Raw genomic sequence first — 17,805 nt, 5'->3', positions numbered from 1 at the left:
TCCCGCGGACATAAAAAGTAATTAAGACTTTTTGACTGGCCTTTCATCGGGTCCGAGCGCGCGTAGTTATAGTATACGCGGGCGAACCGCCGCACGCGGGGCATTTTTCTTTATCTGCGCGCGGTGATACTTTCCTTTAATGCTATTATTGTATATATAGCCTGCAGCAGCAGCGAGCCGCGGCCGATCCCGCGGCTAATTGAAAATAACGCGAAAAACAAGTTTTAATCTCTGTCTCTCTCTGTCTTTCTCTCGGGCCCGCGAGCTTAAATGCGCGTACACACACATATATATCCCACGCAGCGGAATATATACTTTTTTAATTAACCTTTTATCTCTGTCTCTCTGCGTGCGTATACGTCCTTTGCTCGGCGAGCTCAAGAATGTAATCGAGTTTATATTTGTATATGTGCGAGAGAGAGAGAGAGAGAGAGACAGAGTTCGCGAAAGTTTTGAAGAAAAACTTTTAATGCCGCTTGTCTGAGTCTGTGTGTGGGTTCTTGACCCAACCTCCTTCTCCTCCACCGCGACGACGACGACGATGATAATTTTGGGAGAAGGTGGAGTAGTGGGAGGAATCAAGAAAAAAAAATATGCGTATTATTGACTCTCCTGCGCAGCGCCCTATCGTCGATTCATTAAATCATATCGTTGTATATGCGTACTCACGCGTGTGCACGTTTGTCATATTATAAGCACACACGCACACACACGCCTACCATCTCTAAACGACAATGTATATAATTCCAATCGAGCGACGTGCGCACGCCCTTGGATTATTACATTCGCGTCGTGTATCAATGCCGCACGTAATCCCTTCGTATTTGTGCGCGCGCGTGTGTGCGGAGGAATGTATTATAAAAACCTGCGTGTGGTCTCCTCGTTATACGCAGAGTCGTATCATTATATTATTCCGCGGTTCCGCGATTCATTCGAATATTATCGGCCTTCGGCAGAAATTATATTATTGTTCGTCGCTGCCGCTGCTGTATGAGTGCGGGTACACGTATTACACTCGGCAGATTTCGAGCTTTCAAAAACTAAACGCATATCTCTCTCTCGACGCTGGGATCTTTCCCCACGCGGACTTGAATAGAGCCTCTCTTTCAGATTCTTTCGCTTCGCCGCTGCTGGAGCTCTCATCACACGCGTGTTATATATGCTATGCAAAAAAGGAAACTTTATACTCTAGCGTCGCTTTTTCCACACGCGGTATGTATGTCTGTGTGTGGGTGTGTTAGCATTGCGCGGCTTTTGCGGATGAAAGGTGAAAAATATTTTTTAGCGAAATTAATTTCTTCTCTTTTTCGACTCGCGCTTGCAAGCTCGACTCTGCACGTGCAAGCTCTCGCGCAGCGAGCTCCCAAAAGCAGCAGCAGCAGCAGCTTCGGAGCTTATATAAATGTAGCAGTTCCACACACAGGGAGAGAGAGAGAGAGAGTCATATCAATCTTTTGCGGGGACCCAAAAGCTTATATATATAACCCCTTCAGTTAAAACACACACACACACATACACGGGTATTAATATATGAAAGGCGCGCGCAGCTCATAGCAACATTTTAATCAAACCTGCGACACGCTCGCGCAGAATGTGCCGCTGCTCGGCCAGTCGAGAAATGTTTTAGCCCCCTACACTCACTCGGGGGCGCTCCAAAATTCTCATTCCTCATTGTGAGCGTCGCTCTATTCTCTCTCTCTCTCTCTCTCTTACTTTCCGCATTGAAATTCAAATTTTTCCACTTCAGCTGGCTTTTGCGCGGCACGCGTATAAGTACATATCTATACGTATATACCGCGTATACCACATCTCATTCCTCGTCTGCCGCTAGCTGCTAGCTGCTAGTGTAGCCGAGCGCGTGCACGACGATCAGCGTAATCCTCCGGTATTAGATCCATCTCCCATCCGACAGAATGAGATTTTACTTTCTTTCCGGCTGTGCTGCTGCTGCACCGCTGCACGACTAGCAGCGAGCCGAAGCGCACCGTGGCGGCGGCGCCGATCTTTATTTTAACGCGTTGAAAGCTATAGCAGCGCAACATGGTATTAAAAAAAAAGATAGAAATAAAACGAGGAAAATAAAGGAGGAAGAGAGAGAGCGAGGGAAAAAAAGGTCGAGAGGAAATTGTTTGGCGCGCGCGCGCGGTATGAATTACTCCAGCGGAGATTTTCTTAATTAAGTTATATCAGGTAGCAACGGTTTGAAGTAGCCACTCGTGGCTCTCGACGATCGAAACTGTTGAACTCGACAATTATAAATGTAGCATAATATAATGAATTATGTAAAATAATATATAGTAATATATTGATTTTCGTGCTTATCGTTACAGGAGCCGGCGCAGCAGGAGAGGCTGGCACGACTCAGGCACCGGCTCGATCAACAGCAGAGCAAACTCAACAGACTGAGGTTACTCAGATCGCAAACGGACGCCTCGAGAGCCAACAATGCTACCCTCAGTGAGTATAGTATACAGTAAAGTACAGTGCAGTATATACACATGCATGCGCGCATCTCCGTGCATTAATGATATAGGTATATGGAGTACCCACCCACACAGCAGCACAACAAAAGTGGAGAGCTTTTCTCTTTCTAAAGTGAATTGGATATCGAGCGCGGATAAGACGGTCCCGGACGCACGCGCGCTAATAGTTATTACGTTCCTCTGTTCTCCTCCTTTTTCCTCCACTCGTGCTTTTTTTTTTTTTATTTTTTTTTATTTGTGCGCTTGAGAGTAGCCAAAGCTCCAGGGCAGTGGCAGGTGCCGCGCTGCTGTTTGTGTAATCTCTCGCTTCGAAAAATCCCTATCTCTTATTCGACGAGCCGACCGATCGACGGCCAGCTTCCCGTTTCTGTGTGTGTGTGTGTATTATATAAACACAAAAGCTCACGCACAGGACTTCGATTTTGTTTATATATATAGACAGCGTATAGCGTCTATAGAGGCATCAGAGAGAAGAGAGAAAATTCGAAACAATCGACGTGCTAAAATAAATAAGAAAACTTTTCATTGGGCTTAAGACTAGGCTATATAACTTATACTACTGGTTGCTGCTGCTGCTGATGCTGCTTGTGATGCGCATTTAAACGGCGAATAAATAAATATATATCTATATCGTTAGCGAGAGAGAGAGAGAGATCGCGTTCCGAATCCTTCCCGACTCGAGTCGACGCGCGCGCGGGCAATAATCCATCGAAATCCTCGACGCTGCGAGTGTCGGGCGGGGCTTAAATGTATATATACTTGGAGGCTATCATTATTCCTCGAGACAGGCTAACATGTTCATTAAACACGGCTCTGTACAACGCGTTCATTATACACACACGTACGTACGTACGCCTATATCATACAGATGAGACTAGTTCAATCGGATCAATGCCTCCTATATATATGCATGCTTAATTTCCTGCGATCATCCCCCTTTTAGCTCGGATAGTCGTCGTAGTCGCGGCCCGGCGCGAAGAGCTAGCTGCAGAGCAGAGAGAGAGACCTACATATCGATCGTCAATCGTTTAAGGAGTCGCGTTGCCGCTGCTGTGCAGAGAAGCTTTGTGCAGCAGCCGGGAAAATGCCAGCAGCAGCAGCTCGTCGCGGGAGATTGCTTCGGCTGCATTATAATACTACTCGCGCCAGCTATTATACACGGCAGTGTCGACTTTGATGCCTTCACGCGTCGCCGGTGTCGCGCGCCTCACACATACCTACACGGACACACAGTACACACACACTAACCAGGGCCAAGTTTCTAAATGGGGTTGCCGCGCTCGCGCGCGACGTGTTTGATTGCACCGCGAGACGAGCACAACGTCGTAGTCGCGGAATGCACGATGGGTATCGAATAAACGTTTCCGCCGAGCCGAGTATGTGTGCCACTGCGTACATATGTAGCAGCTATCTCTTGAATTACAGACGGAAAAAAAGAGAAGAAGTTGAGAGGATACGACTTTTTTTTAAATAAAAGTTACAGGCCTTGGCATATTTTCGTCAATAATAATAATAAAAATAATAATAATAATAGTAACAATAAATGGAAGTGATTGGCTTTTATTGCGGTATAAAGAAAATTTAACGCGTCGAACGAGAAAAAAAAAGAGAGGCCCACCACCGCGGCACACGTGGAATAACAAACGATTACGACGTTTTACAACAAAAGCTCCTCTCTCTCTCTCTCTCTTTTCTATCTGCCGAGCCGTGCGCAGAGCTATATAATAACATATATAGGCCGGGCACAGTGCGCATTGGAAAAGCGAATTTTCCTGCGTGTGTTCGCTGGTTCCGCTTAAATCTTCCACTATTTTATATTCTTCTATGGTATCCAGCGCACAGAGACACAGAGAGAGAGAGAAAGAGAGGACAGACAGACAGATAGAGGAGAGGGTAGGAGGAAAAAAGCCCCGCAGGATTTAGGGATGCGAACGGATACGCGCGTATTATTTTATATGAGGACGCTGGGTTGAACGAAAGAAAAAAAAGAAAAAAGAAAAAAAAAGGTAAGGAGGACTACAATGATTCCGCGCGGCGTACATCAAGGTCGCTTATTACAAGCTCGTGGAATGTCGGCTGTTGATCGCGAGGCATGTAATGGTCTCTCTCTCTCTCTTCTCCATATATACGCCGCGGCGATGACGAATGTTGGCCTTGAAAATTACCTCCGCGTACACACATATCCCTTTATTTGATTTTTTTTTTCGTGCTTCGCTCGGCTCAACGTTCGTGCCCGTGAGCTTGTCTCTTTGTTAAACTCATATATGGATTATATGAGTCTATAGGACGTGCGCCGCGACTTTCATGAGCTTTTCTGCAGCGCGCGCAACTCTGCAAAACACATTAAATTTGCATTTTAAACTTTTCTCTCCGCGAGCTGCTGCTGCACACGACGACGACGAGGACGACGCGGGCCGGCACAGTGCTGCAGCGCTGTGTGCCGGTGTATTATTAAATAGTATTATACCAAGAGACGGCGGCAGCGGCAGCAGCTGCAACAGGAACCGAAAAAAGAGAGAGAGAGCAACGAAACTTCCGTAATTTCTTTTACCTCATTGTCGTCGTTGCTTTTCCTCTCTCTCCTTATGATTCCGCTAAACGTATTTACGACTCCGTAGAACGAAGAGAGAAAAAAAAGCGCGCGAGAGGAAAGAAAAGAAAAGGGGAAAAAAAAGTCAACCGGGCAACGGGAGTTATACGCCCTTGCGCGAGAGCTGAAAGTAAGCATCTCTCGCTCTCTCTCTCTCTGTGTTGCTCAATTTTTGCGCTCTCAAGCAGGCAGGCAGGCAAGGCACGCGCGGGAAATGATCGAAAAGTCGAGCTGCCTGCTATTTCATTAACTTCAAAGGCTATATACGCTCGGTTGCGATGCATTACATAAAAGGGCACATTTTATAGATTATATATCTATATTGTAGGTGAGCCCATGAGCGTTAAACTGCTCAGTCAGGATAGAGAAAAAAAAACAAAAGTGAATCGAAAGCAACAGCAGCAGCAGCACAAAAGAAAACTAAAGGCCGATGCGCGGGAGGAAAGAGAGGGAGGGAGAGGCAGCTCAAGATGAAATTAAACAGACATCGTAAAGGGAAACTCGGTGCGCGTTTTTGCCGACGTTTTTGTTTTCTCTCTCTCTCTCTCTTATATTGGCTCGGTACGGAGCAATCCTTTTCTTCGACTTCCTCTGTGCTCTTTTATCGGTTTCGCGATTATTTTTCATTGCGATCGCACACATATAATATCACACGCGCGTTTATGTATTTGTTGTATATTATTGACTCGAGGTATAAGGTTTATCTTAGCGCCTCTCTCTCTTTCTCGCGAGCTCATACCAATGGCCATTATTCCTGCTATACTTTTTTTTATTGTTTATACGTCGATATCGCCGTATACATAAGTGCGTATCCTACTTTTCTACTCAACCGAAGTCGAGACTGTACGCCATCGCGCACGGTCGTCGTCGACGTGCATACAATAAAATATACGCCTTGGTGAGAGAGACAGACGAAGTACACCACCACCGATTCGCTGTTGAAACGTACGTAGTACTACTATACGCCGCAGGAATATCTCTGTCTGTCTGTCTGTCTCTGTGTTCTCTCGTATATATAATACGCCCCCGAAGAGAGTCGATACGATATGCGCGAAGCGTCTTTCAATTCGAGAAACCTATGTAGGGCTGCGGCAGAGAGAGAAAGATTGAATTCAACTCGCTGTTGTATTTATGTATGTGTGCGTTATTTATTATGTAGGTCAATGTAACGACGCGACGCGATTGATAAAAACAAAAAGTTCAGAAGGCAGGAGGTGATACGATCAATTATGTCCTCGTTCGATGAAGCGAGGCTACTAGTTTTCCACAACGCGATGAAAAATGAACGAGTTTTTGAAAATATACGTGTATAATTTCGCTCGCTCGCTCGCGAAATAAGAAGGAAGAAAAAAAAAGGAAGAAGGAGATGAAGGAACAGGCGTATCATCCGCATAGCTACGTGTCAGACGCGTATCCTCGACTCTCATCCCCGGGCCCCTTTTTCCTGCGCGCGCGCGCTGCACTCTCGAGAGAGATAACCTTTTCTTAAAAAAAAAAAAAATAAAATAAGAGGCGAGGTAAGGCGAGGAATGAAATAAAAGAAACGAAGAGAAATGAAATGCGTGTGCTCTCGGTTTTCAGAGCTGACTGCTGCTGCAGCTCGGGCGAAATATATAATATAATAAAATAAAATATAAATAAAAAAGTAAAGATGAGACGCTCGCGCGCGCGCGCTTTCGTCTCCGCGCGAGCATGGAAAATGACAGTAATCAGAGTCAACCGCGAGCAGCGACAGCAGAAGTTATAAGTGCAGGTGTTGTTTTCGTCTTCGTCGTCATCGTCATCGCCGCCGACCATATAATACACTCGCACCTCGGAGCTTTTATTTTTTCTTCTTCTTCTTCTTATTTTTATTTTTCATACGTGTCGTTGTGCCGCTGCCGCCACTGCGCGCTCGCTAGACGAGAAGTATCGCTTTCTTTATTTTTCGTCATCGTTGATTTTCTCAACCGTATGCGGATTATTTTTTATTTTTAAATCGAATATAAAATGAGAAAAGTAAGCACCGACGGTGGCCGACGCTGTTAAGAGAAACGAGAGAGAGAAAAATCCATTTTCTTAGAGCGCACGAGAGCGAGAGGATGTGTAAATGCACCAAAAATTGTCCAAATTCTTCGCGCTAGAGCGCAATATTCTCGTGTACGCCTTGTTTATATACTCACTTTTTTCTCCCCACGAAACAATAGCAGCACCGCGATCCCTCAGTGCGCGGTTGAAGAAAAAAGCTTTTCGCTGATGTACGCGAAATAGCTCACGACGGTACCCGCGCGTCGACGATCCGTACTTATACGTATACAAAGGCGCGCTCGCAAGCCCGTAGAGTACATTTGTCTATTTATACGCGCAGATAAGAGCCTCTCGCGGGAGCTGCTGTTGCTACTATGTGCAAAGTTTGTACATATATAACGTATGTATACACATCTTACGACGCGCGCGGACAAAGGCAAAAATCAGCCGAGAGCCAAGAGAGAGATGTTAATTATCGTCCGCGAGTTTATCCCTTATCGTCCCGCCGAATTATTTACGCGGCGCGCTGTATATGTATGTACGTTTTGACAGTTGCGCCGGGGCGCAATATTATTGTTGTTAATTAGCGATGCAACGTGAAAATTGTGCCCCGCTGCTGCTACTGCTGCCTCGTGCATAATAAACGAGCCATAGCTGCTGCTGCTGCGCGCCAACAACACACTGTCTGTCTGTAATGCGTCCGCGATTTTATATAAAATGAAAACTATTTTGCTCGTCCCGGCCTCCCCTTTTCCACCACCGACAACAGCCATCATTGAATTATATTTTCCGACGCAGACAAAACGTAAATAATAAACAGCGGCAGAGCCAGCCTGCCCTATAGCGAGAACGAAGAAGAAGATGTGCAATCTTCTCCCGAAATTACCGTAGCTATTGTTGTCGCTGCTGGTGCTGGTCGCGAGAATGAATTTTAAATCGAGTTATATGCGCGACACGGAGCTTGGAGTTCTTGGCTGCTTCTGCTACTGCTGCAGAGCTGTGTGAGAGAGTAAGGTCTTTTACGCCGCACGACGACGACGACGACGACGACGACGACGATGAGAAAAAAGAGAGAAGAAGAAAAAGAAAATCGCAAGACAGAGCGAGAAATTGAATTTTTACGACGTGTAATATAAACGAAGCTCTGGGAAATTAGATTCTCATACGCGACGACCTGCAACAAGTTGTATCTCTCTCGCGTGTGTGCGGTGCACAATGTATGTCGCGTTGGCCCCGTACCATATACATATACCGTGATATACACGTATTAAAACCGTGTGTGCTGCTGCTGTTGCTGCTTCTGGCAATCGAAAACTCGATTATAACGTACACGTAATGTAACATAATGCGATATCGGATAGACTGGGTGCGAATTATTTTTTCACGGACGAAAAAGCAGGAGGCCAATTAAAATTTTCCAGCAGCAGCTCGATAATAATAATAATAATAAAATTAAAGGGTTATTGCCTCGCTCGAGGAGGAAAGAATCTTTGCATTAAAGACGTTTTTAAATCGATCGCCGGCCTTTATTGAATATCTCGCGTTCGTACACCTCTCATTACAAAGCGCGAGAGGAGAAAGAGGAGGAGGAGGAGGAAAGGAAATAGTTTATTGCTGCTTTTCGCGCTCGCGCTATGCGGTGTTATAATACAAATGGAAACGAGACAGTTATACACCGAGAAAAAGAGAGAGAAAGAACAAAAAAAATAAAAATAAAACAGGGAAAAGTGACCCGGCCGCGTCTCTCACTTTCGTCGGTTTAAAGTTTTTCCCCGGTCGCCGTAAAAAGTTATACGCCACACCGAGAGAGAGGAACTTGGCACCGCGCAACCGGATGCACCGCGTGCAAAAAGAAAAAAAAGAGAGAGAGACGTGTAGAGAAGAGTATAAGGAAAAATATCTAGTGTACCATTGTCGAGAGCTTGCGAGAAAGTGCATCGAGATTGAATTTCGAGTCAGCGGCCTCTTTCTCTCCCTTTTTTTTGCTCTCTCTCGCTTCCACATAACCTAAGGTACACATATATATGCGAGATTCGGCGTTGTGTATTTAAAATCGCTCATAAGGGGAAAAAAAGGGTCTAGGAGAGACGTTTCAAAAAGTCCTGCAGGCGTGTATATAATGAAGGATATCGAGAAAGAAGAAAGAGAGAAAAAAAAATTCAAGTGGAGAAAATAATTCACTGAATAACGGATTCGAGAGCTATCAGCTCGCAGCAGCCGAAGCATCGAGTACGATTGATTTTCCCCCGTGGCGAAGCACGGCATAGCGTATACGCGCGCGCGCAGCGTCGAGTGAGCTTTGATACGCGCAAAGAAACGGACGTTCGAGAGGCGAGGGCAAAAAAAACTTGGAAAATGCCTCGTGAGCTTTGTGCCCCCTTACATAATTCACCTAGATATACATGTGTATACGCCTAGTGCGTGTACGCGGTTTTTTTTTTTTTTTTATATGCATGCGAAACGCATACGCAAAATGAACGCGCGTGTATAGCCGCCGTGGTTATAAAGCAACCGATAAAAATCCATCCGAGCGATGAAACAGATCGCCGCGAGTTTTTCATCATTCTCGCAACAAAAGTTATCGTCCGATCGTCGCGCTCCGTCCGTGTGCGATGTGTCGCTTGTGTGTCGTGGTGGTTGGAAGCCAATATACTTCCCTTTTACACAATGTAAATGAAAAACAACGAAAAAAAAAACGAGTTTATTCGCGGTACGAGCCAAAAAGTAAAAAAAAAATAAAGGATGAAACAAAAAAAGCTTCGCTCGCCCTAAACAAAAGCGCGCGGGGATGTATACGCGCGTTCGTAAATCCCTTATGCTTTTTTATTCCCCCGTTGTTGTCGTCGTTACTGTGTTCGCGTTTAGCGAGAGGCGAACGCGTGTTATGCTGCTGCCGTTCGTTGGATCTGAATTTATATTTTGCATGGCGCGATCGCCGATACACAGGATGTATATATAGGAGAGAGCTGATCGACGCGAGCTGCCAGCAGAGAGAAAGAATTTTAATATTTTAAGCGCTGTTTTTGACATGCCACTGAATTAGTTAAGTCGCGCGCGTTATATAGTCGACCGTGTGCAGCGGAAGCCGCACCATCGCCGCCACCGCCACGCTATAAGCCACGAGTATTTTTCAATTAAAAACTTTTCAATATAACTTATAATTACTGTATCGAAAACTTCCTCCTCCTTCCTCTACCCCCCGCCCTCTGGGTTTCAAGCATCCCGGCGCGCTCACGGCTTATAAGTAATAATTTTTTGAATAAAAGTTGCTGCGCAGTCGCTAGCAAAAAAAGAAAACGAGACAGAAATCGATGTCGGTACATTATATTCTCTCTTACGCGCTGACTCTCGTGCACAAAAGGAAGACCGCACGGAACGCGAACTTTTACTTTTGCTCGCGCGATCATCGATGCTCCGGCTATCGATCCACACACACACCCCCGCGCGCTTACGAGGATAGAGAGATGATAATGCGTCGTTGTACGGCGCGCCCGTGTTAAATTCCATTTTCATGCATGCCCGCGCGCGTCGTCGTCGCGCGTCTTCAAAGTAGAATTTAATACCTCTGCCATGTGCAGTACACACAAAAGCTTCGCGCTTGTACACACGTGTGTTATATACAGGAGAGAAAGAGAGAGAGATGGGGTTATCGACGCAGTGAAATACCGGCACGCGTGCCTTTGGTTCGTGTACCTTACTATTTCGTGCTTTTTCGTTCTTTCCCGTCCGGGCACGTACATACTTAATGCTATATACTTGAACATTAAAAAAAAATCTTGAACTTACACACGTTTTTACACCCCCTAATTGCGTTTTTCCAGCATCGGACCTGGACTGCATCAGGGCTCTGTTCAACGAGAAGGAGAAAGAGCTCTCGCTGGCCGTGGCCAAGGTGGAAGAGCTGACGCGCCAGCTCGAGGACCTGAGGGGCAGACACGGCAATCAACCGGGCCACCTGCCCAGCGCCGCGAGCGCGGAGCTCGAAAAGCTCAGGCGCGAGCTTCTCGTGAGTATTGCACCCTTTTCTTTCTTTTTTTCATTCATTCGTTCGCGAACCGGCTGTGTGTGACATCTCTCTCTGCTTTTTAGTACCGCAACAAAATGAACGAGCAGCAGAATCAGGTGGTGTCGCAGCAGCGCCAGGCCCTCGTGCAGCGCCAGGCCGAGATGGCCTCGATCGACGCCAAGATAGCCCAGCTGCAGGGCCGACTGCAGCGCAAACGGGCCCTCAATCAGCGACTGAGCCAGCAGCTGGCTCAGCAGCAGCAGCAGTCCCAGTCCCAGCAGCAGCATAATCCAGCGCCCGGACAGCTGAGCGGGCACCACAATCAACAGCAGCACAACAACAACAACAACGCCATCGTCAACAATCGACAGATGACGAGCGCTGAGAGCCCGACCAAGCTCGGCGGCATGGGCACGAACAAGCTCAGGCCCGCGGGCAACATCGCCGCGATCGAGCCCTACTCGCACATACCCAACGACAACGACGGCAGCGGCGGAGGAGGCGGCAGCGGCGGTGCCTTCAGCCTCAACAAGAACGATCCCAAGTACCAGACTCTGCCCTACAACACCAAGTTCACGGTGAACTTCAGCAAGACGTCGCAACAGCAGCAGCAACAGCAACAGCAGACGTCGAGCGACGACGATGTCAACAAGAACAAGATTCAACAGCAGCAACAGCAGCAGCAGTTGCAGAGTCAGCAACAAGGTAGTGGTGGCGTTGGTGGTGGTTTGAGACAGCAACAGGCGCCCCAGCCGTACGGTCATCAAGTTGTTCACAGTCAGACGCAGCAGCATGTCCAAGGTATGGATAAAAATATATTTGGGAAAATGAACGGTTATTTTAAAATAGTTTTTTATCCTTTCGATTTTTCAGGACAATCGCAGCTGCTCAGTAATCAACAGCAGCAACAGCAGCTCAACTCGCCGAATCAAGTTGTCATGCATCCGATGAACAACAACAATAACAATAATGCGCCGAGCAGCAACATCATCAACAACAACAATAACAACAACATCAATGCCAGCCACAATTACCAGAACGAGCAGATAAGGCTAATGCAGCAGCAGCAGCAGCAGCAGCAGCAGCAGCAGCAACAACAACAACAACATCTGCAGCAGCAGCAAAAGCAACAACAACAGCAGCAAGGCCAAAGCCAGCAGCGTCTGAGCACCGGCACGAGCAGCAGTGGCATACCGACGCATCAGAAGCCCGTCTCCAGCGTTGCGCCGAGCTTCCCCGTCAAGTCGCCGATCTATCAGACGTCCTCGACCAAGATCCATCCGGTGATGCCGCAAACTTTGAGCCTCATCGGCCGAGGCCACTCACAACAGCAACAGCAGCAACAGTCACCCGGACAGCAACAACAGCAGCAATACGTCAACGCTGCGCCAAGTCCACAGAATCAAAATGTCCCGCAGAATGGACAGCAGCAGCAACAGCAAGAATCCGCATTCCCGGGTCGTCTCAGCTTCTCGGTACCAACGTCGCAAAATGTTCCTACGTCGGCCTATCAGGCGCAGCACTCGCCCCAATCGACCTGTTTTCCGGGATACGCCTACAGCCAGCAGAGCTTGGACGAGCGACTGAGCAAAGTGCCCGAGAAGATTGCCGGTGAGTTTGGCGAATTTGTGGATTGTGCGAGCAACATTATTATTATTAAACGAACTTGATGTATTTTTTTCAGCGATTGAACAACAACAGCAGCAACAACAGCAGCAAAGATTCGACGCGAATAAATACGAGCCGCATCAATCGAACAAAGCGTTCGATCAAGTGGTCAAGCAACACGAGCAACAGCTGCAGCAGCAGCACCATCAACAGTCCACAAAGTTGCAGCAGCAGCAGCAACAACAACAAACCGAGCATCCCATGCAGAATTACAAGCACGAACTGCCTCAGCAGCAATTCAAATCCGAGCAGAATCAAACTAAATTCGAGCATCTAGCAGCCAGGTGAGAATCGACGACGCCAAAAATTGTCGCACGAGTACAACTTTATTCGGAACTTTTTACGTCCGTGTGCAGTGTGTGTGTCGCGCGGAAGCGCACATGGAACGCGGGGCGACAGATCGCGAGTGACTTTATTAAAAACTCGTTTTCCATACTCGTATTCAGAGAAGTGCGCGCGCTACGATACATGCGCGGATATAGATATCTTTTTGATCCAATATTAATATCGAGGGACGAAAAAAAAATGTACTCGCTACTTTTTTACTGCACACTTTTTATTTCGTAAGCTCGAAGTCGCATCGAGAAAAAAGAAAAAGTACGAGAGTCGTTATAAGGTATATGGGTGGAAAAAATAGAATCTATCTCGCGAAGCCAGTATCAACGTTTTTAAAAGGCTTTCAATTAAACCGCGCCAATCTCGATTGAGCCTGTACAATTTGTAAAGCTTTCGCTTGCATTCATACATTAGTTTATGTATAAAACAAAACTATTCCAATAGATTCGAGCAAGCCCAGCAGCAACAGCAGCAGCACGTGAAATTCGAGGTACCAGTCAAATCGATACCCGAAGCGCCGCGACCCGAACAGACGTCGTCCCAGCAGCAACAGCAACAACAACAACAACAACAACAACAACAACAACAGGAGCAACACCATCAGCAGCCTCAGACGATCGTCAAGCAGAAGCCAGCTTTGCCGCCGAAACCTTGCAAACCGAATCCACCTCCGAGACTTACGCAGCACTCGACCATCGTCGAGCAGCATCAGCAGCAGCAGCCACAGTATGTGCCATCGATCGCTCCTTCGTCGTCGTCTACGACGACTACAACGACGACGTCGACGGCCGAAGCCCTCGTCGCGGCCGTCTCCGAGTCTTCCAAGGCTATCATCAGTATGCCGGCCAGGTACGGTTCTTCTTTTTTCTTTCTTTCTTTTTCTCTACGCGTTTATGCGAGTTTTAAAGAATTGGATATAGCCAAGCTCTCGGCGTCTAGAACAAATGGTTTTATGTATAAAATACTCACGCACGGGTCAGAGGGGGCACGTATATAGGAACTGTAAACTTTTGTCCTCTGGATTTATAACTCGGAATGTACGCGTTCGGGCGCCGAAAGTTTTCGTTTTATTTGGCATTTACTTATGTATATGAAAAGGAGTCAAGAAACTCCAAGTTTATAACGGAATTACGTATCGCGCGTGGACTGCGCTGCTCTCCGCTCGACGGACAAATTGAGACGCGCGCGATTTCGAGCGCTGCGACGAAAAATAAAATAAAAAAAAACTCATTTACACCACCTAAGGGGGGCTTATAGGCGATCGTCGTTTTGAGTTTTTCAACTGGTCGCGCTCGAGGCTAGAGAGAGAGAGAGAGAGAACGAGCGAGGTAGAGGGACAGTCGTTCGGGTTAATTATAAATGTCAATTGAGTGCACGATCGATTTGGCTTTCTCTCTTTCTATCGCTTGCTCTCTCTCTCTCTCTCTCTCTCTCCGCGTATCATCACGAGAATAGCTTTTTCGACTAGCCGGCAGCAGCACTACGGGGCGAAGAATCGATTGATTGTTCTCGCTCGTCGGTTCGTACACGGCTTCCTTTTTTTTTTTATCTCGCTGTACACCAGTAGTGCAAAATTTTGGATTTTGTTTTCCGCGCTGTTTTTTTCCTCATTTCAATTTCAACGATGATCGGTATAAAAAATTACGCTCGCGGGTGTCGAATATTCATCGCCGTTTTTATCTGCACGCTACACTTGGTCGTCGTGCTGCGATTCTTTTTGTTCCTGTTCTTCTGAGGCTGTTTTTTATGCGTGTCATGTAGCGCGTGTGCGCCCGCAGCACCACTATACCCAGCAATGATGGCTGTGCAGGAAATTTTACGAGTGTGAGAAATTTATATATCGCCCGAAAGAGAGACGAGATGAAATGAGAGAAAGAGTTATATACGTGGATTTGCATTTACGTGAGTTTTTTCCAATCTTTTACAGGCCCGATAAGGAGGAAGATGTATTGCTGCCGCCGTTGCCTGCGTCCGAGCCACCGCCCGACTCGCCGACGACGGACGCTCTGAGCAAGCAGCAGCAGCAGCAGCAACAAATGATCGAGTCGCGCCCGTTGACTCTGAAAAAGCCCGGCGAATCTCAGTTGCCAAAGTTCCGCTACGGCAAATCGAATCAGGTCCACGTGTCGATCAATCGACGAATCGAAATGCCGCCAGCTTTCCTATTTCCGGAAAATGAAATTCCCGCCGATCTCATGCAAACCGACGTTCAACAACAACAGCAACAGCAACAACAGCAGCAGCAGCAACAGCAACAACAACTGAAACAACAGCAGCAACATCACGATGTAACGGATAGCACGGCGTTGAGGAGAGTCATGAATGGCCCTGTGGTACTGAGCCCGTCGTCCAACGACTGTAATAACGACAAAATCGAAGATGCGGATATCGTCGAGGCATTGAACAACATCAATATGGATGAACAACATCATAAGTGAGCACGATCAACTATCTTGTGACCTTAATTATAACTGCTTCTGAAATTTGAAAATAATTATGTTTATTTTTTCATTTAGACCCGAGCCAATAGAGATCGAGACTCGAGATCCCAGCGCGAACAAGCTGGCCGCGGACGTGATACGCCGCAAGAAGGGCAATCTCAAATCCAGCACGGGCAAGGTGAATCTGTCACGGCGCGTGAGCTTCGATCCTCTGGCGCTGCTGTTGGACGCCAGCCTCGAGGGCGAGCTCGAGCTCGTGCGCAAAACGGCCAAGGAGGTGGCGAACCCGAGCTCGGCCAACGACGAGGGCATCACGGCGCTGCACAACGCCATCTGCGCCGGCCACCTCGAGATCGTCAAGTTCCTCGTGGAGTTCGGCTGCGACGTCAACGCACAGGACAGCGACGGATGGTACGGTCTTACAGATAACGGAGATTATTTGTTTATATTTGATAGTTGCGATATCGATTTTTGAATGATTTTTTACTCCGACAGGACTCCGCTGCATTGCGCGGCAAGCTGTAACAATTTGGCGATGGTGAGGTTCTTGGTGGAGCACGGCGCCTGCATATTCGCCACCACGCTGTCGGATCACGAAACGGCGGCTGAAAAGTGCGAGGAGGACGAGGAAGGCTTCGACGGCTGCTCCGAATATTTATACAGTAAGTCCTCTCTCTCTCTCTCTCTCTCTCTCTCTTGCTCTCTCTTTTTGGTTCAAGAAGCCAGGCAAAATTTTATCTCGTTTATTTTTCGCAGGCGTTCAAGAGAAACTCGGAATCATGAACAACGGCCAGGTGTACGCCGTTTTCGATTACGACGCGCAGCACAGCGACGAGCTGAGCTTGAAGAACGGCGACTCGCTGGTGATACTGCGCAAGGGCGACGACAACGAGCGCGAGTGGTGGTGGAGCAAGCTCAACCATCGGGAGGGCTACGTGCCGCGAAATTTACTCGGCGTAAGTATTCCTATAAAAAGCGTTTACCGCAGAGCTCGATCGATTGGCCATTCGTGATTTACAATAATTTCGTTCTCTCTTCTTGCAGCTATACCCAAGAGTGCAGCCGCAGAGCAAATCAGACTGAACACAGACTAATTCGTTAATTAATATTATCCTCTATCGATAAGCGATCATGCCTAATTAATTTTTATTTGTAAAAAGTAAAATGCACGCTTGCATTGAAAAAAAATACTCTATTTTCAATATTCTTATGAACGAAAAGAAGTGAAAATAATAACAAATTACGCAATGCATTTCGTTCGCGTATAATTGTACAAAAAAAAAGAGGATGAAACAGAATCATGCTTAATAAATTTTTTTTGATCGATCTATCTAAAGACATATCGTATGCGTGGATATATACGAAGCATGGACGGATTTTTGTGAATACACCGCATAATACAAAAAAAGAGAAAGAGATATTTGTTAAATAATAACAAAGATGCATTCATATCGAAAGAGAAATTATTTAATATAAAATTGTAAGTGGTAAAAGTATGTGCTTGCAAACTGAACGAAAAAGTCGTCATTTCGAATTACAAAAATGCACAATGTCGTGCAAACTATTATTTTTAATTGTATATAACTGTTAATACTTATCGAATGGGTAAAAAATTCATCAACTATGTCATTTTGTGTAACGATTTTTTTTTTCATTCAATTCGTATCATCGCAATCTTTATAGACAATACTATTATATGTTATACATATATACATATATAAATATTTGTAGAAATAGTTAATTTAAAAAAAAGTAGTATTTTCTCTTTATAATAAATTTTTCTTCTCTACCTATTTATATAGCTAGAAGTGAAACGTTCGTGATGTATCGTTCATATCAAAAATTGTGTGTTAATCGCATCGTTTCTATTATATAAAAAATATTGTATATTATATCAAAAAATTTATAAATGTATTTCAAAATCAAAATTTCATTGTGAGGTCGCGATTGACTTATATAAAATATATATATGAGATATTGTGTCGTGTAAGTAATTGTTCTTCTTTCAAATTTAAGAGCCTCTCATTCAACATAATACTCCGAAAATGATGGAGCATAATCGCACGAATTTATACGATGTACTTAAAAATGAGAGTAAGATTGATCATTGATTTGTCTCACCTAAATGTTTTAAGTTTAGATGAAGTCAAATGAATAACCAATGGCACAGAAAAAAAAGAGAGATGTAACAGGCGCCGATGATTTTTACTTTCTTTTTACCTCGCAAAATTTTTTAAACTATCCGACTGGATATTCGGATTTAAATGAAAATTT

General features: G+C 45.9%; 1 protein-coding gene across 3 annotated transcripts in view; it reads left to right on the top strand.

Moving 5' to 3' along the window:
- LOC106657579 (apoptosis-stimulating of p53 protein 1) overlaps positions 1-17,233 on the top strand; it is a 105,122-nt gene extending 87,889 nt beyond the window's left edge. The window contains exons 4-14 of one of the 3 annotated variants that reach the window (XM_014379174.2): positions 2,331-2,457; positions 10,902-11,086; positions 11,170-11,887; positions 11,960-12,697; positions 12,771-13,038; positions 13,535-13,939; positions 15,018-15,524; positions 15,607-15,942; positions 16,027-16,193; positions 16,288-16,487; positions 16,576-17,233. In XM_014379174.2, coding sequence (XP_014234660.2) covers positions 2,331-2,457; positions 10,902-11,086; positions 11,170-11,887; positions 11,960-12,697; positions 12,771-13,038; positions 13,535-13,939; positions 15,018-15,524; positions 15,607-15,942; positions 16,027-16,193; positions 16,288-16,487; positions 16,576-16,614 — 3,690 coding nt within the window. In that variant the 3' untranslated portion in view covers positions 16,615-17,233. The remainder of the gene's footprint in view (positions 1-2,330; positions 2,458-10,901; positions 11,087-11,169; positions 11,888-11,959; positions 12,698-12,770; positions 13,039-13,534; positions 13,940-15,017; positions 15,525-15,606; positions 15,943-16,026; positions 16,194-16,287; positions 16,488-16,575) is intronic. The other 2 variants (XM_014379175.2, XM_014379173.2) reach the window with 2 other exon arrangements.
- Positions 17,234-17,805: the final 572 nt, after the last annotated feature.

The sequence above is a fragment of the Trichogramma pretiosum genome, unplaced genomic scaffold, assembly GCF_000599845.2.
Source record: "Trichogramma pretiosum strain Unisexual culture from Peru unplaced genomic scaffold, Tpre_2.0 scaffold86, whole genome shotgun sequence".
Taxonomy (NCBI): Eukaryota; Metazoa; Arthropoda; class Insecta; order Hymenoptera; family Trichogrammatidae; genus Trichogramma; species Trichogramma pretiosum.
The sequence above is the reverse complement of the archived record's forward strand: the minus strand, read 5'-3'. Positions and strand labels throughout refer to the sequence as shown.